Source organism: Protopterus annectens, chromosome 9.part0 (assembly GCF_019279795.1).
Source record: "Protopterus annectens isolate FY-2018-M chromosome 9.part0, PAN1.0, whole genome shotgun sequence".
NCBI lineage: Eukaryota > Metazoa > Chordata > Ceratodontiformes > Protopteridae > Protopterus > Protopterus annectens.
Window position 1 is genome coordinate 803747055 of NC_056743.1, and position 22924 is coordinate 803769978.

Here is a 22924-nt window from a genome sequence, read left to right on the forward strand (position 1 = left end):
AACTTTTGCCAGTGCTGCCTCTCCTAGGAGGGCTAGTGGTCAAGCTTGTAGTAAATTTGTGGGGAGACTCAAGGGATCTACAGAAACTGAACTGTGGTGAAGATCTGCTAGTGAACATGTAGGTCCCTAATTTAGTGTTCTTGATTTCCTGTATCAAGGTCTAAAACTGCTAAGTTGATCACATAAAATGCAAGATGCACTTTTTAAAAAACGCAAGGATAAGGACAGGCAACCAAGACCTCAGCAAGGCCTGCCACCGGTTCTCCGGTTTTCAGCGAGGTGCCCACACAGCCCCTGAATACCGCTGATTTAGAAATTGACTGCCTCCCAGACTGAAACAGCTGGGCCTCAGGAGCTGGTTCCATCTCAACCCTAGGACGCCAACCCTGACTGATCTGGAGATTTTGGACAGGCCTTCGGGTTCTGACTTCAAACCGACAACTATCCAAGTCTTATGCTAAACTTAAAGCCCCCTTAAAAGTTAGGAAACCGGGTCCACAGACCCCCCCCACACACACAGGCCTGTATGCCTAAAAAACAGATGCTTAAGATGGCTGAGGATTTAATTACCCTTTATCAGGGGTTCACAACCCCCTCCTGACAAAAGGCCTAGACTGGAGGAAGATTATCCTTCCTCTGACCAAGCATCCATTTCCTCAGCTAACTCTGAGGACCAGGATTATTCCTTCCCTCCTTATGAAGACTCAGATGCTGACGAGTCCATTCCCTGTCTCCCCCCTGAAGACTACTCTTTTGGGGAAACTTTACATACCATGAGGGAACACTTCCACTGGGAAGGCCAAGATTACTCTGACTCTAAGAAAAGACTCCATGAGTTTCTTCTTCCACAGCATAGACCCCTTGCAATTCCTCCAGTTTTAGACATTTTGGATGATGTTTACACTGAATCTGGTCTAAACCCAGATTCCTTACCTCCTGCACCAGCTAAACAAGACATACTACAGAGTTCCTGATTCTCATAAGTTTCTATATAAAAGCCCTGTTGCAGACCCCAAAACCATTTCCCAGGGTCCCAAAGGGGTTAAGGCCTCTACTGCTAAGAATCCACTACCTTCTGAGAGAGATTCCAGAGCATTAGAAAGATGGAAGAAAGTTTATAAGTCTGCCACTTTGGCCACGAAGGCCTTAAACTGCCAATTCCACATGCTAAAATACCAGCAGTACTTTATTACAGTTAAAGCAGAAAATGATCCCTCAGACAGATCAACCCGATTTCAGAGATGCAGGATTTGCTGCATGCAGCAGAACAGGTGGGAAAGCATACCTTAGTGTGGTTTTGATTAATTGGAATCCTCATGTAGAGCAGCTGTCACAGGATCTGTAATACGTATACATGCTTTTGCTAAAAGAGCAAGCCTTACCAGAACATGTCAAAGCAAAGTTATTGGATGCTCCATTGCAGAAAGATGTGCTATTTGGTGTCAAAAGCAGAGGAAGTTTTAAAGAAAATGGAAGAAAAGGCAAAATCTATGCAGACAGATTTTTTTACAGGTACAACCTCGTTTCAGCAGAAACTGGCCATCAAACTGGTCCTTTCCTGCATCAGACAGACCCCAAAGGGGTAGGTACAGACGCCCAAGGGGCAGAGGACAGCCACAAGTTTCTTTCAAGCCTAGACAATGGCATACAACAACTCGGAGGTGGAGATGAAAGATCTCAACCCCTCAGGAAACACACAATGACTTCCCTCTTCACCTGCCAAGCAAAATTGCCCTGGCAGCACCTTTGGGAGGAAAACTGGCCCAGTTTCCACAAAATTGGCACATCATAACAAAGGACAAATGGGTTCTGGATACTACCTGAGGCTACAGATTTCATTTCCACACTTTACCACGGATGAGGCATGCCAAATCTGCCTCCAAACCAATGGGCAGAGGCACAAATGCAAATTTCAGCTCTCATGGATATGAAAGCAATTCAAAAGGTACCTACAAAGGAGCAAGGTCATAGTTTTTACTCAAGACTATTTCTAGTACCAAGAAAGGACAAAGCCTGGAGGCCCATTTTAGACTCAATTCTAAACGCATACCTGGAGGTACCCAAATTCAAAATGCTCACACTACAGCAGTTTCTTCCCATGCTGGGCAAGGAGTCTTGGCTGGTTAACATTGGACCTCAGAGGCATATCTGCATGTCCCTATTAGACAAGATTGCAGAAGATACCTCAAGAGTTTTGGCAGGTACAACGCATTATCAATTCTCTGCATTGCCCTTTGGCATCTACTGCACCCAGAGTATTTATGAAATGCCTGGCATCAGTAATTGCATACTGCAGATGAGGAATACAAATTTATCCATATCGGGACGACTGCCTGATCAAAGCGGACAGCAAGACCATTCTATTACAGCATCTGGCATTTGTAACAAAGCTGCTAAGTTGCCTAGGGTACACAGTAAAAAAGAAATCCAAGCCAATACCCTCACAAGACATAATATTCCTGGGTGCCAGCTTAAATACAACGGCCCAGATAGCTTATCACGCCAAACAAACAACTGACTCAATACTTCAAAAAGATGGTAACTTCTACCCAGCTCACTGCAAGGAAAATCCTGCAGGCATTGGGGTTCATGGCATCCTGCATTCAACTAATTCCACATGCAAAGCTGCATATGAGGAAATTACAATGGTACCTGAAAAGTGTGTGGGCTCTACACAGGCACAGCCTCGAAACAAGTATACCTCTCATTCCCTGCCTTCAAAAAGAGTTCCTATGGTGGGCTCAAGCATGTCAAATAAACAAGGGTCTCCCTTTTTGTCTTTCCTCCAGAAAACCAAACTCTGACAACAGATTCTTCAGACTACGCCTGGGGGGCACACATGGCAGGACAGTGCATACAGGGCAAATGGTCTGCAAAACAAATGCACCTACACATCAACCAAAAGGAGATGCTAGCTGTGCAAAATGCACTGACAGCCTTCAAGGACCTCTTGCATCCAGGACTCCTAAGGACAGACAACACCACAGTTATATGGTACATAAACAAACTGGGAGGAACACATTCCTACCCTTTATGCAGACAGGCAATTACCTTGTGGAACACAGCATTGACTTGCCAAGTACAATTGCAAGCACAATTCCTACCAGGAAATGAAAACCTTGGCAGACAAATTATGCAGAAATTTGGCAGATCCTCACGAGTGGAGACTACACCCACAAGTATTTTCAATGATAACTCAAAGGTGAGGACGCCCAGACATAGATCTATTTGCCTCCCCCCAACAATTGCCAACTACAGAAATTTTGCACAAGGACTTGTCATTCCCTAGCCTGGAAAGTGGACACCCTATCATTCAGTTGGACAGCATTGACAGTCTATGCCTTCCCACCACTACCTCTCCTGACCAAGGTATTACTGAGTCAGATCTGAGACCACAAATTATCCTCATTGTTCCAGACTGGCCACGTCAGCACTGGTACCCATTACTAAGGACCTTGACTTACAGCCCTCCATGGATCTTACCTCGACTCCCACTTCTGTTGACTCAGCAAAACTTTCAGATCCTTCAGTCAGCTCAGGACTTTAGCTGCATGGAGAATACCTTGAATAATCCATCATCACTTCTCTCAAAGAATGTCCTGAATGTCATTTTGGAGGCCGAGGCCCAGCACCAGAAAAACTTACTCAGACAAATGAAATGGAAAAGATTTTGTGCATGGAACCAGGCTAAAGGCCAGAATCCTTGGATACCAAACATTCCTCAAATACACAAAGGCCTTTCTCATCCATTAAGATCCATGCTTCAGCCATTTCAGCTCAATACAATACGGATACTCCCATATTCTCACACCCTTTACTAAGGCAATTTCTCAGAGGGGCTAAGAATACAAGACCCCCCCCCCCCCCAGAAAACACCCCAACGCCAGCTTGGGACCAACCTTTTTTTTAGAAAAATTAACACTGCCTTTCGAACCAGCCTTCTCAGCAGAACTACAATACTAGTCATGGAAAACAGCTCTGTTGCTGGCTATCAGCTCAGCACGCAGGGTCTCAGAACTACAGGCACTTATGGCAGTGGAACCTTTCATCATTTTCCATCAGGACAGTCTCTCTTTACATACTAACCCTACCTTTATGCTAAAGGTAGTATCCAGTGTGGCTTTGAATCAGAATAAAGGAGAGACTCCTTCACTCTTTGGACATTCACAGACAGCTACGTTACTATTTGGATAAGACAAAGACCTTCAGAAAAACTGACCAACTCTTTGTATCCTGTGCTGCAGGTTCACAAGGAAAGGCTATTTCAAAACAGACCATCTCCAAATGGATAGTACATTGTATCCGCTTTTTTGCTACTTGCACCATGGGAAAGCAGTGCCTGTTAATATTAGGTCCCACTACCTCCGCAGCCTTTCTCAGGGGGGGTTCCAACCAAGGACATTCTGGAGGCAGCTACTTGGAGTTCAGTGCACACCTTTACCGAGCACTACCACCTTCCATTATACTCTAAAACCAGAGCTGGCTTTGCCATTGCAGTTCTGCAGGGCATCCTAGCTTCACCTAACCCAGTTTAGTACCAGCCACCCATCCATAGCTTTGGGATTCAACCCAAGTGTGATGACTGCAGCAGTATAACACTATGAACATAGTACAGTTTTGCTATTGGATGCATGTCTATATGGTGTATTTGCTAACAGCTAATACTATTTATCTACTAAGGTATTTTTGCATAGTTATTTGTATTGCCTTCCTAGTTGGGGGCACCTGACATCTGGGGCAAGAAACTGAAGAAAATGGCGTCTGCTGCCTCATCCCCCTGTCGCACTGATATCAGGGAAGAAGTGACGACAACTGACGCTGGACCAAGACTTTGGGATTCGGCTGACTGCAGGATAACCCAAGTGTGACTGCAGCAGTATCTACACTCTAACATCTACAATTATGGTAGGTACAAAACTACTTTCTCCCTTGTTTGTGGGTTTTCATATGGTACTCAAGAAAATCCTGGTTGGCTATTGTAAACTGACTATTTTAAGTGTTTATGCCCTTTGAACCCAGGACATAGCTGGAAACGGTTAGCCCACTTACCACTAGAGTAAAAGCTTGTCACCTGGTAACCATCTTGGTGATTATTGTGACTCATTTGTTCAGAGTTATCCATGCAACCAAAAGGAATTTTTTGTATAGATCCCAAACGGCACTTTGCAAGTGTTGCATGGGTTGGGGGTACTGTGTGGGGCAATTACTGGATTCCAGAAATAAGCTCCAAATGCACCCAACCTATTCTGCAGGCTTTGGGGGACAGCCTGACTTTCTCTTCCTATCTCCACAGCAGGCTTTTTGGGCTAATTGAACTTGGGCCATATGGGTTGTAGTTGATGTGCCTCTCCCCTACAGAGCTGGTCAGTTTACGATTCTGTAGGAGGCTGTGGTTCTTAGCCTCCACTGTTTATACCCCTGGTAGGCTGGAAAATCACTTCTAATCTGCTTTTGTAAAGGTCATAGTTTTTCTGATCTTCCTGACTTTGGATCTTGCAGTATATTGTCTTTCACACTGCTTGGTGGCAATAGTTGGCAATTGTAGTCTTTCACTAGATCTCTTTAGCTTTTGACACTGCACCATCAACAATAGACAACCAACATTATATTGCATGAACAGTCTCTCTATTGGAGCCAACAAATACAGCTGGCAAGTGTATAGGATTGGAGCAAATTGAGCCATAAAGATGAACCCTGTCTACACTTGCTGTGTCCTCTCGAACTGGTTACTTGCTATGGAATTTGTGCTGTACAAATATATTACACACTAAACTGGCTGTGCTTATGGTTTCTGGCAGCAGGCTTTTGTGCTTTCATTCCACAAAGACTAGTCACAGCCTCTAGTAATTAGCTTGAGCACCCTGACATGCATATTGTATAAAGTAATGGAGGGAATCTTGGAACTTGGAAAGAGTGTGGCCATTGCCTGATCTGACAGAAGCTTTCAGCAGTATCTAATGGTAGAATCATACGTTGCATCTAAAGATGACTGAATTACTTATTTTTTTAGTAGTACACTAGCCATTGTTTCTAATGGGGTCTCGAGGCTTTGTCCCAGGGACACTTTTTAATGTTGGTCACTCTGGCTCACCAAATGTGCATGTGACTTGTAGCTTGAACATTGTTCTTAATCCTAACACCACATATCTTCAGAATGCGTTTGACATTGTTCATGACTGTTGCAGTAGAAATAACTGCAGTAACTGCCTTTAGAAACAAAAATGCAGCTTTGTCATTTGGCTGGCATCTAAAGAGTTGCCAAAGTCCCAGAGTCCTGGTTCTGGAACCCCTACCCTCCATAAAAAGAGTAGAGAGGTAATTCTGACCCTTCTATAGAGCTGTTCAATTGTAGGATATTTTATCTGGTGCTATAGAAGGTAAACAATTAAGGTTTATAGGTAATCTTGTAATGGAACACTCTCTCCAGTACTTTCTCCTGCAGAATTGTGATCTGTGGCATAGTGGTGGTAAGCCCTGTGCACAGAACCACTTGTGATGGTCATGGGTTTGAGGTAGTGCTCATTTTTTGTGATGGTCATGGGTTTGAGGTAGTGCTCATTTTTCTCAAACATACTGTGTAGTTTGAACTACATACGACTCCACATGAGGGGAGGGAACCCCCTCAATCTCCAATAATGCCAAGAAGTAATTGGAATTATTGAGGAGCCTGGTGCTCACTATAGGTTTTGAATTTATTGGAGCTATTTATTCTGGAACGTTTCCTACTATTGTCTTGGTCCTCTGCCAACTTTTCAGTGAATTTGGAAAACTCTTCCCGAGAACTTTTGCAGTGTGGTGGTTTTAGGGCTGTGTACTGGATAGCTTGCTTTCTGAGATGTAGCTAGTTCATTAATACCTGGTGCAGCTCCTGAAGTACTGCCCCACCCTGTAAACTGAGGAGCAAAAGAAAGACTTGGGCTTTGACAAATCAGCTTTCCAGAATATGCTTCCTAAGCCTATGCCCCTCCACTCCAACTGAAGAGCATAAGTGAAGATGGATACAAAAGCACCAGTTAGCTTCCTACAGTTACATGCCACCATCAACTTTTCAACTACAGAAAGAAACAATACCTTTTTGTACTGGCATTTTTGTACAAAAGGGTTAAAATGTAGGAACTGTCAAGCCCCCCCAACACTTTGTGCCTGGGGCAGCTGCTTTATCTCCCCCCTTGGTGCACATCTGTTTGCATTGTACGTGTTTGCTGTGGGAGATGAAATGTGCTGTAATGATACTGGTTCTACTTCTGTCTGGAGCAGGTGATTAAACTCTGAATCCATGAGGTACAGGGTCAAAGTGTCACCGTCCTACAAGCAGGTGGGGTATTTTATTTATGCTTTAATATACACAGGATGGATAGCAGCATCATAAAATACAAACTGACTTGACAGATCTTGCATACATGCTTGCATCCTGACAGATCTTGCATACATGCTTGCATCCTGACAGCCAACTACAAAATGGCAGGCTCACACATGCTCAGTATTTGTACACTTGTGCAATCCCGTGGATTGTTTCATAAAGGTACACAACACAGATCTAATCCTCCCTCTTAGATTGCCCTTTGTAAAAACAGACTTGCATTACTGTAAACATTGGAAACCATGTCGAGTTGCTGTGCATCTGCTACAACTAGTATCAGGAACTTCTGGATTCATCACAGGAACAGGAATGTCTTCAAACTTCCTCTGGAATTGGAACACTGGACAACTGTCTCTCAGGCTGTGCTGTGACATAGGCTCTGACGCTGGTATAAAATGTTTTTCTGCCTAAAGTCTGCCGCTTATGATTCCACAATGTATGCTCTCTGCTCTGGGCAAATATATTCTTTGATACCAATCCGGTCATAACTTTTGGATGTTTGCATCCTTACCACTTCTCATAATGGTTTGAGCAGTATGCTGGTCTTTATCATAGTAGGACTTCTGGATTAAACGCCTCAGATTGGTTTTCACTGTTCTGTTGGTCTTGACACATGGAACTAACAATTGACTACTGATTTGGTAATGTGACCTGGTGAACAAAGAGGTTTATCAGAAACACTTGGATTCAGGAATCGCTATTCTCTCGTCTCATTTTGACAACTTCTAGTAACTGTCTTGTACTTAACTGCATGTTCTGCAAAACCATTTGACTGTGGGTACTCGGGGCTACAAGTGACATGAGTAGTCCAATCTTTTGAACTGTTGGCTTGTAAACTGTGTCCTTGTCTGAAATAACTATGGATTACAGTGTACTGCAAAATGACACTTCATATTAATACTGGATGCTAGGTTAGGCATATTAATACTGGATGCTAGGTTAGGGAAGTAGGTCCATCTCAAACCAATTGGAGTAATCCAACATCAAATGTTGACCATTCCACTCAGCGGCTACTGTCAAAGTTAAATTCCAGAATCTGGCTTAGCTGAAGTTGTTCCTTCTGTTGTGGCTTTGTACTGTTAATAAGTCCTTTCTAGTGACATAATGCCAGAATACTAGCTCTTGCCCTTTTTGGTAGTCCGATCTGAGTAATGCATCAGCAACAAAAACTTGCCTTGTAGACCAAGATTGAAATTAAAACTTTTGCAGACTATGCATATGCTCAAGTCTGGAGCTGAATGCATAGGCTTTCTCAGGATGGTGTCTAGAGGCTGGTGGTCTGCCATAAACACAAATAATGAACTTTGAACATGCAAACACAATTGCCAAAAGCTCTGTCTGGGCATACTGCATTTCAGTTTGGATAAGAGTTCCTGATGGATAAACTTTTAAAAATGGGGAAAAGTGCCCAAAATATAAACAAATAACCAAAAAAGAAGGCACTGGATGGTTCACCAGGTAGCAAACTTTAATGAACACAAAGCAACAAATAAACACCTTGAACTGGACCACAGCATTTGTCAGCAATGTCATCAGATGAGCATACCAACAAAAATGAGTCCTTTATAGTCCTTTAATAGGGCAATTAAACAACCAGTCCACAATTGGACATATTAAACCAAAATGCTTAAATGTCAGGAAACTTCCCATCTAAAACTGATCCATTCAGTACAGATATAAAAACTTAAATTAAAATGCTTTAACCACGTGGGATGTAAAATAACATGTACATTTAAAATTTCATAAGATGCTGATTAAAAGCAAGCAGTAATCTAACAGCTTTCTGTGTGGAGATCTTAATGAAACGGTGACATCTACTGGCCAAAAGTTTTAGATCAGTTTAGCAACTTAATTTTAAGACTTGTTTCAAAGAAACCATGTCATTTAAACCAGGGTTTGTTTGCTTCTAACACCATTTGCCAGTACAGCTGTCTCCCAGGGGCCACCCCTGGGTTCAACTCTTTCACAAAGCCCCTTCCTGAACAGTCTAAAGCCCCTATGTTGGAACGGAGGATACATGTTTTTTGAAAGCCAGAAGTTAGATTCATTAAACCTAAACAATGCTTTGTATAAACACTTTAGACTGTTCAGGAAGAGGCTTTTATTTTTTGTGTTTTTTGAGGTATTACCAATTGATCCCAGGGGTGGCCCCTGGGAGACATGTTTGGAGTACAGAGTTGTAATGGCAGTTGGTGTTGGAAGGAAACACCCTGGTTCCACAGTAATATCTTTATCAATATACATATCAGTTTGAACATTTAGAAAAGTTCTCTGCCTCACTTTTACAAATAAGAAATGCAGAGCAAGTTTTAACATTTCTAATTAGTTTCTGACCTGTTTTGTGAAGTATGCACATTGTAGGGATGATTCACTCTTCTATATTCCACCAGTTCCAAGCAAGTACCTGAAGTTTAGCCATGCTGCCTTTAGACATGCCTTTTGACACAATGTCTCTCGTCTTAACAGATGACTAGCAGATGTGGTATTTTGTTTCTATGCTTTAATACATAGAAACACGTTAGTATGGATAGCATCATAAGACAAAACTGACTAGTTAACTGACGGACCTTGCATACATGCTTACATCTCAACAGTTAACTACAAAATGGCAGTCAGGCTTGCATGTGCTCAGTATTTATACACTTGTGCAAGCCTTTTGGATAGCTTCTTAAAGGTACCCACTGATCTGCAAGAAACTCATCTCCAGTGACTGGAGTGATCACAGGAGGTTACTAGGCTAATGGCCCTGAGGCCTTTACAAGCCTAGCCAAGAGTTTATCCCCCAAAAGAGAACCCTGTCTGCACTCGTCGCCCCTGTCAACGAGGGACAAAGGTAGAACCCCTGGGACAAAAATTTGATTTCCCATTCACTCATCAAGGTTGTTTGAAGAGGGTCCGCAAGGTACTCTGACATGTGTGGGAAGTCTATTCCAGACATTGCATTGCAGCTTCTGGGAGACTAACGTCTTTCCAGCAGGTTTTATCACATTAGATTTAGGCCTATAATATGGAGTGTCTCTAATGAGGCAGTCCAATATTGCCTTGTAGGCGAGAGACCACCTCTGAGCAAGCTGTATGATAGTGATGTGAGCCTGTTTGCATAGGACATGTTGGAGGACATGGATTCTTTGTGGTATTTCTGTGCCTTTCCAGTTGGTGCAGGTGTTTGGAGAGGTACATACCGAACAGAGCATCGTACGGAGGGAGGATTACAGAGGCAGTTTTTTTTTCCCTGGATGCAATCTGAGAAACAAAGGCTTTTCTGACCACTGCCGCCACATGGTTGTCAACCTGAGTACCCAGGTCTCTCACCACAGGCTGTGTGCTTGGGTGGTTGCTGTTGATGTTTTAATCAGTAGGTGCTGTGGATTTGCTGAATGGTATACACTTTTTGCATTTTAACTTAAGGCCATGACTTTGACACCACTGTTTTTGTAGCTGTGAGTCCCTCTTGCAGTATGTTAACCTCATTTGGGGGAGTCATTGACAGCACCCAACTTGGTAATCTGCAAACTTGAGTCAGTCACAGGCCCTTTGTCTTGAGAAACAGATGCCAAACAGTAGGGGTCCCAGGACAGATCCTGGGGAACACCACTAGTGACAGGTCTGCTGTCAAAGGTGGTGCCCATTTTGACCTCTTGTCCCATCAGTGAGCCAATTGCCCACCCACCTGACGAAATGGGATTACCAAGTTGTGCTAACTTTTGATGCCCAAATAGGGGATTGTCAAAGTCCTTGGTAAAGTTAAGATGTATGTACTCACTTTCCCTTATCCAGGGCCTTGGTGACAGTCTCAAGGAAGCCAACCAGGTTCAGTAGGAAAGATCTGCCCTGACTAATCCTAATTGGGTGGGCCGAAGTGCTTGGAGATTGCCTGTCCTTGTTTAAGATCCATAATGCTCTCTGGTCTTGCAGATCAGACTTGTCAAGCTAATTGGGTGATTTCCTGGGTCAGTAGTGGCACCACCTTTGTGCAAGGGGATGACTGGCAGTTCTCCACTCTGCTGGAATGAAGCCTTTAATTAGGCTGTGGTTGAATAGGGTGCTGAATGGCAAAGTTAGTTCTTGCTTGAGATGGTGTAGAATACAGTCATGGGATACTGTCTGGTCCCATGGAATCTGTGTTTGCTTTGGATAGGGCCTTTAACACTTCTACAGAGATGTGAGGTGTGGGCCTTTGCGGGGGGGAATGGGGGGGGTGAAGTTTGCACTGAACCAAAGTCGACAGGATCTGTATGTGGTACCATTAAGTACTAATTGGGAACAAACCTGGGCTTTGCCATGGAGTTGTGATTTCCTTTTGTTTCAGAGGCTAGTTTCAACTCCTAATTGGCTTTGAAGGTTTTCACTAGATCTAATTTGCTTGAGGCTGGGGGAGTTTTTTCCAATTTGAAATGCATTCCTTTTTACCATTTGACAAGTTATATCCTTTAGTCTTGCTAGAGGATATACACAGCAAAATAAGGTAAAATAGGTAGAACAGTTACAGTAAAGTGGTGGTATTGGTAAATGGAGAGGGAGGAAGATTGAGACTATGGGGTTTGTCCTTCCCAAACACTCTGTACATAGAGCTGATGAGATGGAACTAGTAGCGTCTGAAATCAGGCAGGCAGTTCCAAAGCCACCAGCCTTAACACTACAACACTAGGGAGGGTGGAAAACAACTTGAGATCACAATATTCAAAGAAACAAAACTGAGTGACTCTTGATTCTTGTATCTGAAAGCAACCATTTGGCATGAGTAAACAGTTGGGAGAATGTCCTGTTCAAACGTCTAGGTTCTGATTGCATTTTGCTGATTTTAAGTGACAAATCTAAAATCATTCCATGGTCAACACAGATTTCTACTAGTTTGGACTACTGTGTAAATGTTTGGTTCCCTTAGCTCTTGAGATTCCAGCTGGGACATCTTTACAGCGGTTTCAGTGGCAGCTGTAAATTGACTAGATAATTTGTGCTGCATCTGCTTGTTTCAGGTGTTAAGTATGGGGTATTGAAGCAACTTGCTTGGCTTTGGCTGCTGCTCAGCCAGTGGGGCTTCTAATTTGCAGAATGTATGCTTTCTATATTTCTCTTTTTAGACTACTAGCTTGTCTGCAGGTTTATAAGACCCATAAAGGTACATACTGTGTGTAACTGGTAGACAAGCCTGGTTACTGTTGGTATCCTGCATAAAGATTTTCAACTTTTCTCTTAGGCAAGAGTGCTTCCAGTTTCTATTAAAATAATGCAAAGTCTTGATTCCAGACTCCTGCATTTGGAGTATCCATGCTTGGATAGAGGTACACTTGGCACCATAGCTGTAGTACATAACATTTTTGTTCATTTTAGGTAGAGCTATTAAATTGTGGATGTACATATTTTGCAAGTAATTGAAAGATTGCTGTGCCTTAAAGTACTCTGGACCTAAAATTGGTGTGTTGTCTGGAAGAGTAGAGAAGTTGGTTAACTTTTGTGTTCTTGCTCACTTTTTAAAACGGCAAAAACAAAATGGCTTTTGGCAAAACATTTTATTCGTTTCAGTTGAAGTACTCTAGGGCATAGTACACAAGTGCCTCTTCATCAACTTGCTGAAACTCTGCATCATAGACCCTACTACGTCCGATTGGTTCTTCAGGCCAATTGTTTGATCAAGCTGGCAACAAAAGCACACCTGCTTCAAACTGCATAATTTTACTTCCAAAATGCACCTCTGAAGCTACCAGTGTTCTGACCAAGTTTCAAAACTTGGCAAAGCTGTGTTCCACCTGTACGTAAAGAATTGCAGAATAGCCAAAGCCTCCAGCAGGTTCCTATGCTTCTGCGTGGGAGCTAGACACTTTCAATTTAACCCCCTGCCTTTCAGTTTCATCCCATCCACCCCTGGGTGTTAGTGTATGGCAGTGGTCAGAGCTCCCCTCTGGTGGTATAGTATTCCATGCCTAGATGCTCCTTGCTGTCTCTAGAGAATCCTCAACCCTACACCAGAGACTTTTGCTTCAGTTCTGTTTGTCTTTGGGCATTTCTATAAACTAAAAAAATCCATTCTGCAGCTGACATTCACTTGTTCTTTAGGGAGTGAGCTGAACCATTAACTTCATTTTACATTAGTGTCTGTTCAAAAGATCAGTGGTCTCTAGCATTAGATCCTTGTTTACTTCCAATATTAATCGCCAATCTGTGACTATTACAACTTCCCTGTTCATTCTGGATGACTAGGGGTGTGGGGTGCATTTAGAAGGCATGTGTAATCTAGGGCAGGTTTTCATCAGTGTACTGGAGGTTATGGGTGATCTTGCATTGCAAGGAGTTGCAGAATTTCCAGCCAATGATAGTGGTCTGGTATGTTAACAAATGGGGGGGTCATAGTCATACCTATTATGCTGGGAAGCAGATTGGCAATGAGCAATTGCTTTGCATTGCTTTTGGATAAGTCCTAGAAAAACTCCTTCCCTCCTGTTCAGGCCCATCGTGATGTCTCAGTCTGGCAGTGGCACTAGATATCCTGCCATTGGGACAATCCTTACTATGACCTTTTGTCTTTATCCCCTGCAGTGGGGCAGCCACCCCCTCCTGAGATGCTATGGTTGCCCAGCATCTTTCTGGGAAGTTTTACGCTTCTGCTGATGCCTAAATTTTTTACAGAAAGTGAAACTAAAGCCATGGTAGTTCATTCCTCTACTGGCCCAGGCAAACTTTCCCTTGCTAAGGCCTCAGCATTAGGAAGCCCTGCTGGCTCCCTGGGAGGGTCTACAGTCTTGCATCCAAGTTGCTTCAATCTGATCCAAGCAACTTCATATTAAATCACCTGGTTTCTCCAGTTCCATGATGGCCAGTGACTGTCCTGAGTATCAATCTGCGTGAGGCTTATTGTAGCAATTTAAATGAAAATGTATTTTACTTTGGGACAATTGCAGTATTTCTGTGCTTCAACCATGTTGGTAATTTACCTTACCATTAAGGTACAGCTAGCTTCTTAGCCTCAGACTATGCCTTTCACCCAGAGAATCAGTGCCCCAAAAGCCTTTTTTTTTTTTTTTTTTTTTTTTTCTGTGAGCTTTAACAAAACACCCCTTTGAGCCAGTTTATCTTCCACTGTCATTTTCATGGAAGACCTTGTTTCTGGTGGCAAAATTCAGTTGCAGGCCTTCTCCAACTTTCCTTAGTTTTTCGTAAGGGTAGGGTTTTACTATGTACAGATCCATCCTTGCTCCCTCAGGGAGGATGTGGTAATTTGAACCAAACTGGTTGCTGGCATTTTTGAAAACCACTCCCAACAAAGTGAATGCATACTACATACCTTAAATGTTCATAAACTGTCGTCCCCCCCCCGGGTGAAGATAGTCTGACTCTTGGCCAACAAAACCTGAAGTATTGAAAGTCACAAGCAACCTCCACCCCCCAACACAACCCAAATGACAGCCCACAAACTCTGTGCCACTCAACCACAGCCCATAAGGCATAACGTACCCAACACTAGTCATAGGTGACTCTATAGTCAGGCACACTAATGTTCCACTCACCAGGCTAAACAAGGAGAAAGTTACTGTCTGCTGCCTGTTGGGTGCCAGGATCTGCCACATAATGCATGCACTCAGGTCACTCCAAGTACAAATATGACTCTCCTTGTCCATGTTGGTGTGAATGACTTGAGATATACCTCCTTGGACTACATGGAAAGGGACATGGAGGAGCTGTCCGATCTTGTAGCCCAGGCAGGTATGACCCTAGCCCTGAGTAGCATCCTGCCCTCACCCAGAATACCACAGTACAAGGACAAACTGATGGACTTCAATTGGCTAAGCTTCTGGTGTCATTCTAAGGGGATCCAGTATCTGTCTGCCTGGGATGACATGATCGACAAGCCACTATGCTTTGCCAGAGATGACCTACACCTGTCGCCCCTGGGATTCTGGATACTGGCTAAGGCTCTAGCCACCCCTGTAGTGCCCTTTTTAGGCAAGGTTCAAATGACAAATTCACTACCCTAACGGGTACAGGAAAAGAATCTGAGGGTATTGCTACTCTATGCTAGAAGTCTAAACCTCAAAATGCACTCTCTCGAGGCACTTATTACCAGGCTATAATTCATACCACACCTTTTGGCCACCTAACCTGGACCAAAACACTAAAGGTTGGAGGCATGTCCCTAATTAAGGATATCCACATTTCCAGGCTAGTTGCTCAGCATAATGCATCCGAGTTTATCCAAGTGCAACTAACTCTGGGCAAGACTGCAATCCAAATTGTAGCTTGCTACAGATCCCCCACCATGCCCCAGGATTCCCACTCCATTTCTTAATGCACTGGAAAATATTAGGGTAACAACTTAACACCCTCATAATGGGCGATTTCAACTACCCTACCATTAACTGGGAAAACTACTCATGTAACCACTCTTGTGCTCAACGTTTTCTGGAATTCATAAATTCCAGTGCCATGGATCAACTTATACACACCCCCACCAGGGGCAGCAATATCCTAGACCTGGTTATTACTAACATGGGCAACCGGTGCTCCATACCAGAGGCCAATTCCTCATTGGTCATATCCGACCATAAGCTAATCACCCTAGACATCCACATCCCTCCCCCACCCCCTATTAGGAAAACCACATGAACTACAGAATGAACTGGCACCCCACCCAAGTACCATGTTCAATCAGCCCACCCCCCATTAGAGAAACCACATGAACTACAGAATGAACTGGCACCCCACCCAAGTACCATGTTCAATCAGCCTCACCTCAGGTTATGTGCCCACTGAATGGTGCACAGCAACAGTTGTCCCACTCCACAAAGGGGGAGCCACCACAGACCCTGGAAACTACCTCCCCATTAGCCTAACGAGCCTAGTCTGCAAGGCTATGGAGCAGATCATGGAACCTTATAAACAATAACATTGGTAATCTCCAAACTCAGGACCCCACCCAGTTCGGGTTTGTAAAAGGCAGATCATGTCTCCTAAACCTGAGACTTCTTTGAAGCAGTCACCAAAGCTGTAGATGAGGGTAAGGTGGTTCACACAGCCTATCTAGATCTCGCCAAGGCTTTTGACACCATCCCCCACTCTGGAGTTATAAACTCACTAAACTAGGTATAAATCCCTGTCGCAAGATGGGTTGCCAACTGGCTCACTGACAGAACCCACACTGTGGAAGTAGCAGACTCTGAAATCCAGTTTCAGACCAGTGACAAGTGGGAGGACCACAGGGTTCAGTCCTGGGTCCTCCTGTTTGGTATCTACTTCTCTGAAGTACAGGCCAACACACAAGGTCTTTGGCTAACTACGTTTGCAGATGACTGCAAACTAGGAGCCATAATCAAAACTCCAAAAGATGTGGACATCCTACAAAAGGGTCTTGCTGAGACAGATGCCTGGTGTCAAAGCCATGGCCTCAAGCTCAATGCCAAAAAGTGCATTGTCATTCCTTTTGGTAAAAACTCTGTACCCATGAACTACCACATAGGTGGTAGTCTAACACCGAAAGTGTGATAAGAGACCTTGGGACACCGGTGGACAGAAGTCTCTCCTTTGATCACATCGCCACACTAGTCAGGAAATCCTATGTGGCACACCATCACAAAATGTTTCTCATCCAGGAAAAGAGGTCATTGTTCCCCTCTACTAGTCACTCATTGTACCCATTATAGAGTACAATGCCCCTTTTGGTATGTACCTCACAAGACATCTACAACAACTGGAAAGGCCACAAATGATTGGATGGGAGATGGGAAATTCACCCTGGGGATCTGTGGCTCTGCTCGACAGTGGCACAGGAAAATAATTTTCTTGGGTGGCGAAAGCCAGGGTACCTTTGGCTAGGCTTATATAGGCCCTAGGGCCAATAGCCTAGTACCAATCTATGAAAGGAAGATATGACTTCCAATGGGTTTAAATTTTTCTGTACCTTTGACAAACTGAGGCAGTTGCACACAGGTGCATTGAGGAAGTACTGCTAGAGCTTAGTGCTGAAGCACCACTATTGCCATCTCTGATCCAAAAAGTGGCCTGAAGACCCTTCATTGTATGGGACTGAGATGTTGAAAGGATCCTGTATGGTAAGTGCATAACTAAGGGTTTTTGCATTCTGACACTTGCACTTTTTCTCATTGTGTTCTGTTTCTTTTCTGTAGGACAATATTCTCAACAGTCTACATATCCTCCCACAGCTGGTGCAGCTGCCACTGGTGCTGTATACCCGCCAACCATGTCTTTACCACAGGCCCCTCCATATGCTGATGCACCTCCTGCATATTCAGAGGTAATGTTCAGATCAATGTTTTTAGGTTGGTCAAAGTTTGTTGTATAGTGTTATAAGCAGACTTGGAGATGGAGATTTACTTGACTTTATTACAGGGTAAAGTGTTTCTTAGTGTTTTAAAACATTTAGACTTTGATTTAACAGATCTGGCTGGTGTAGGTAAAACTGGGCCAGTGGGATGTCTGGCACAGTATACTGAAATAAAACTAGCCGCAGAAGCGTTTACTAGTCCTTGCATGCAGAACTCTGGTGTCACCTGGCAACCTTCATGTGATTTGTGTATATAGTTAAGTAGTAACTTCTGGGTCTTTTTGTGACCTAAAGACTTAAATTTGTGAAGCACTTCCAACAGCAAAATTCTGGTATTTTCATACTCTGCAAAACAGCTTGGCCCTAATGTTTGCCATCTCTGGTCCAAAGCACTGACTTTCTAGATCACTAAAGTTGATACAAACCTGCCACTTTCCCCAAGTTTGTATCTTGAGGTCACAACGCTTATGGAAATGTCTGTTCATGTTAACTTGCATTAGAACTTGGTCTGTCTTTTTTGATCAGAAAAAAATTTGCAGTGCTTTCAAAGCTAACTTGAGTGGGATGCAGCTTTTAAGAAAGTGGTAATACCAAAGTTTGGATCCTATTTCAGTAAGTGCTTTCTCTTATAGCTTTAAAGGGAACTAGCCAGACACTGGTACAGATATCATAAGCCTAGCTTTGGCCTAACAAAGGGCATCCACATGCCACCTTCACCTGGACTGCCTGATTCCAAATACCTCCAGAACAGCATTTCTGAAGCCTTTTTACATGGTACCCATTCCGTAGCCAAGTTGTGTGGAGTGTAACTGCAGAATCTGCTGCAGATTTTGTGGCTGATGGTGCAGGGTGATTAACTTTGCCGTAAGTTTCTTCATGGGCTCTCTAATCTCGGAATTCAGCTATCTGAATAAGAACCTGACTACTTGTCAGCTTCTGTAGTGATTTGTCCTTCCATGTTATTGTTGCAGTATTCTTTACTTAAGGAATCTCCTGCCAGTGGTAGCCCAACATCCAGTCAGTATACCAAAGCCTTGTTAATATGTAGTCCAGAAAGAGAAAATACCACTGTGGGAGGCAGATTCCCTACAAAGATTGACACAAGCAGCATCTCTTCTGTTTACAGTGTTCCATCTGCCAAGCATTTGTCCATCAAAACCCTACATAATTTCTCCTATATCTACCTAGAGAACAAATCTCATTCTTGGCAGAAGATACTGCGACAGTCTTCCTATCCCAGATGTCAGCTGCCTGCCAAGAAAGACCAAACTCTGATCTGATTTGGCTGCTGTTCTTACCACCCAGGATATGTCTAGGATTGTATGTTTTGGACTCTGCTGCAACCCAGTTGGAAGCCAGCATGGATCTGACTTCTCGCACATCCTCGAGGCTTTACAAACATCTGCTCTTGGTGTTGAGGGAGGGAACCTTCCCTTTGAGAGACGGAGATACCACCAGTTCTAGTTTGGGAGAAGGCGCTTACATTAGAGTGCTAGCAAGAGTCCAAACCTCAAGGTTTTTCATGCAGACATCCCTCAAGAAAAAAAACCTGAGCATATTTCTCTTGTATTAAAGATCCCCAGTGTGCATGGCAGGACAGGGGTGGTTTAATGCCTTGATTGCCTTCTCAGGGTGTCTGCCTGCTTTTCTGTGATCTACTGTTAAGACATTGAGAGCAGGAGTCCTCTGAAGAGGATTTGAGTTTTGGGGAAGAGTCTGACTTTCTTAAATGCCTTCTTTGGATTATGGGTCTGAGGAAGAGGATTCTTGGTCCAGATTCTGCATTGGACCTTTCCTTTGTGGACACTTGCCAGATGGAATATTTCAAATGGGACTTGTTGGGTTTTTCATTTTCAAGAGGAATGAACTCCAGCTGGAGTCTCCCAAATCCTCTTCCTCCAGTCTTGGCTGCCCTTTTTTGAATACCTTTTTCAGCACCCTCTGTTGGCCCCGATTCTTTGCCTCTAGCCCCAAGAAACCTGGCAGATTTTACAAGATGCTGGATTGTAAATGTCTGCACAAATGTGTATCTTTCTGTGGTGGTCTGACAAACCCAAACTTGACATCTACTCTACTTCTGACAGGGCCATGAAACTTAGACAAGTCTGTACTGCCAGCCTGAGGTATGTTTTTAGCCTGTTTCTCGAGCTTCTCTGGCTCTTTCCGACCTCCCTGATCCAGAAGGGAAGGTTTTGGCCCTTTTTTTATTGGGTGCTACCTCAAGTGGCTTAGCTGCATCTACTACATTTAACATTGGTGTTTCCTTTAGGGTTGCTGCAGTTAGTTCTCTTTTTGAGAAGTAACACTTCATCATTTTTCAGCCTTTACCTGATGACATTAAAGCTAAATTCAGTTGCCCTCTGGATAAGAATCTTTATGGATATGCTGCTGAGCTTCTCTCCAGGGCAAAGGCAAGAATGGAATCTCTCCTGTCCCTAAACTTTGAGGAATTATTGATGCAAATCCTCCTTTGCAGGCAGCATCACTCTCCATCCAAAGGTAAAGCTGGTTCTTAGCATGTACCCCCTGCCAAGTGTACTGACTCCTCAAAAATCCTTTCCAAGACCAACCAGGTTCTATCTGACCATTTGCTTCCCTTTCCCTAGGACAGGTTCCCCTAGGGCTCTTGGGTTTTTCTGTCAAGGAAAGGATATTTCATGGTGTGGAAATCCCTTTTTTTGGTTATCCCTCATTCTCTAGAAAAAGCTTTCCAGACTTGTCACATGGCACCATTCATGTTGTACCCGCTGCCCTGGAATGAAAGGTTTTTATTCCAGGATGTTCCAGTTCCCAGAAAGGAAGGCACCTGGAGACCCATTCTAAACCTTTCTCAGCTCAACACCTTTCTGAAAGTTCTTCAACCAGGTTTCCTCCTCTTCCCCAGGCCTTAATATCTCTGGACCTCAAGGATGCCTACCTGTCAGTCTATCCCTTAAGTTTTTTACATTTTTTAGTTATGCTTTTGCTCCTTGGCCTCCCTGCTGCCTCAAGGGTGTTCACCAAATGCCTTGCTCCTGTCACTGCCTTCCGCAGAATGAGGAGTTCTAGATCTTTCCTTATCTAGATGACTTGCTCAGTCAGGCTTTGTCCCCAGAGGTTCTGCTTCAGCATCTCCAGTTTAGTTTGTTGTAAAGCCTGCAGTTTCTGCAATTTTCAGAAGTCTGTTACATTTCCTTGGGATAATGTTATCTGTTGCAGGATCCAGATCATTCCCATGATGGCATCCCTCCCTCCACCCAATGTCCTATCTCTGATCACCTTTCAGTCTCTCCTTCCTCTGGCTTCAGTCACAGCCAGGGATTTTCTCAGGGTTCTAGAACTCGTGGATCCATCTTTACTATGCTCCCTCTAGCTAGGCTCCATATGAGAACTAAAGTGGTTCAAGTCAGTGTGGCTTCAGCAGTCACTTTGCAAACTCTCGGGTGTGGGATCTAGCTGTCCAATATAAAGTGAGACTTGCGGTGTCTGCATTGACAGCAAAATATAGTGGCAGATTTTGAGCAGGTCCAGTACAGGCTCAAGAATGGATGTTTTCTGAACAGTGGGGTATTCTGCAGGTAGATCTTGCCCCCTGAACACTACCTCTTCTGTGCCAAAATCCCAAACCATCTGGCTTCAAAGGTGGACGCAGTCTTTTTTTTTTTCTTTTTTTTCTCCTTGGAAGGGAATGTTTCTCTACACCTCTCCACTGATTTTGAGGGTCTTGCTCAAGGTCAAGCAGGACTCTCAATCTTGCTGGTGACTTTTTTTTTTTTAGTCCCAGACAGCATTGGTTCTCTCTTCATTGCCAGGGGCAATTGCAGGTTAACGCACAAGGTGAACATTTTCACAGAACACTTTCTAATCCATCCTCACTTGTCCACTCCTTAGTCGATGTGGTCAGTGAGTTTTCCTTTTTGGCACCTCTTTGAGGACATGCTTAAGGTTTTGCAGCCAGGCAACCCTCTACCAGGAAGCCATTTGTCCAACTGGAAGAGATTTTCCTCTTGTAACCCAGGTCTTCTGGTTCTTTGTGTAAATTGCTCCATGCTAGGTTTTCAGTTAATGCTCACCTATCTGCTATTTATCTGCCCTTGACTCTTCCTCTAGCCTCTAGGTTTGTGGTCACAGTTCCTTAAAGTAGCCATGTCAGTCCTCCCAAGAAGCCTGTTCTTTTTTTTTGGACCTCAGTTTTTTTGTTTAAAAAATTGGATTGGCTTTTGTGCTTGCAGTTTTAGCTTTGTTGCAACATTGCAGTTGGGACTGTTGTCCTAACTTCAGCAAAGATTTCAAAAAGACCAAGGCTGTTCGCAAATAGCAACTTTGTTTCATCCCAGATCTTTAGGTTTAGCTGTTTCTATACAAACCTGGATCTCAAAGGCCACTCTTATTCTATTCATGGTAGTGTAGATTTGCCTCTGAAGGATCTTTCTGCCAGGGCTGTTGCCGTTTCCAGTGCCTTTTAAAAAGCACTGGACACCCAATTCCATCGTTGAGGCTGCTACTTGGGACTTTGTCTGCTTCACTGAACATTACAAGTTGGATGCTTCCAGAGCAAGAGCTGGCTTTGCCAGAACTATCCTGCATGAATTTCTAGGGAGCTGTTCTGTGCCTTCAAAGTTTCTCTAGCTTTTTTACTCTCCCTTGTGTAAAGAATACTGCAACAATGATATGGAAGGACATGGTACACTTGTGTAAAATCTTGTCTTGACAGTGTCCTTTTTCACTGTTGCAGTGTTTGCTTCCGTTCTGACCTTTTTCTTTGGCCTTATTGGCCAGGGATTTCTCCTGAATGCACATTCCTCCTTGTCCCTGAGAATGCTGTGTTCCTCCTGGGACTTCTCATTGAGGTATTTACATCTGTAAGTCATCTTATGCCCTACACCTTGTATGAGGAGCATAAGTGATGTACAATGTCCAAATTCCAAAGGCTTTGATGTACTGTCTGGGTGTAGGACTACCCTTGTCAGGTGATCCCTGGTGTAAACTACTCTGCGACAGTAGAGGACCTCTACTGTTCTGGCAAGATTTTACGCAACTGTACTTCGGCTCAACAAAATTAACCATACTGGTATGGTTTTAATAAAGAAAATACTTGTAATTCTTCAGAGCTGCAGTTTCACTCCATGACCTAATCAGTCCATAGAGCCCCATGCATAGCACTACATATCTGGACCTTCAATACAGGGGAATATGGGGGGAAACAGAATTTGAGGCACATGAATTTGGAAACTTCTGGCAGATTGAGGCAAATGCACTAATGTGAAATATCCACAAATGGGGCACCTGCTCGTAGGTTTCATACATGGGTG

At 43.6% G+C, this 22924-nt stretch overlaps 1 protein-coding gene across 2 annotated transcripts in view; it reads left to right on the top strand.

Moving 5' to 3' along the window:
• DAZAP2 (DAZ associated protein 2) overlaps positions 1 to 22924 on the top strand; it is a 269808-nt gene that overhangs the window by 18589 nt on the left and 228295 nt on the right. For both annotated transcript variants that reach the window (XM_044083447.1, XM_044083446.1), the window contains exon 2: positions 17476 to 17603. In XM_044083447.1, coding sequence (XP_043939382.1) covers positions 17476 to 17603 — 128 coding nt within the window. The remainder of the gene's footprint in view (positions 1 to 17475; positions 17604 to 22924) is intronic.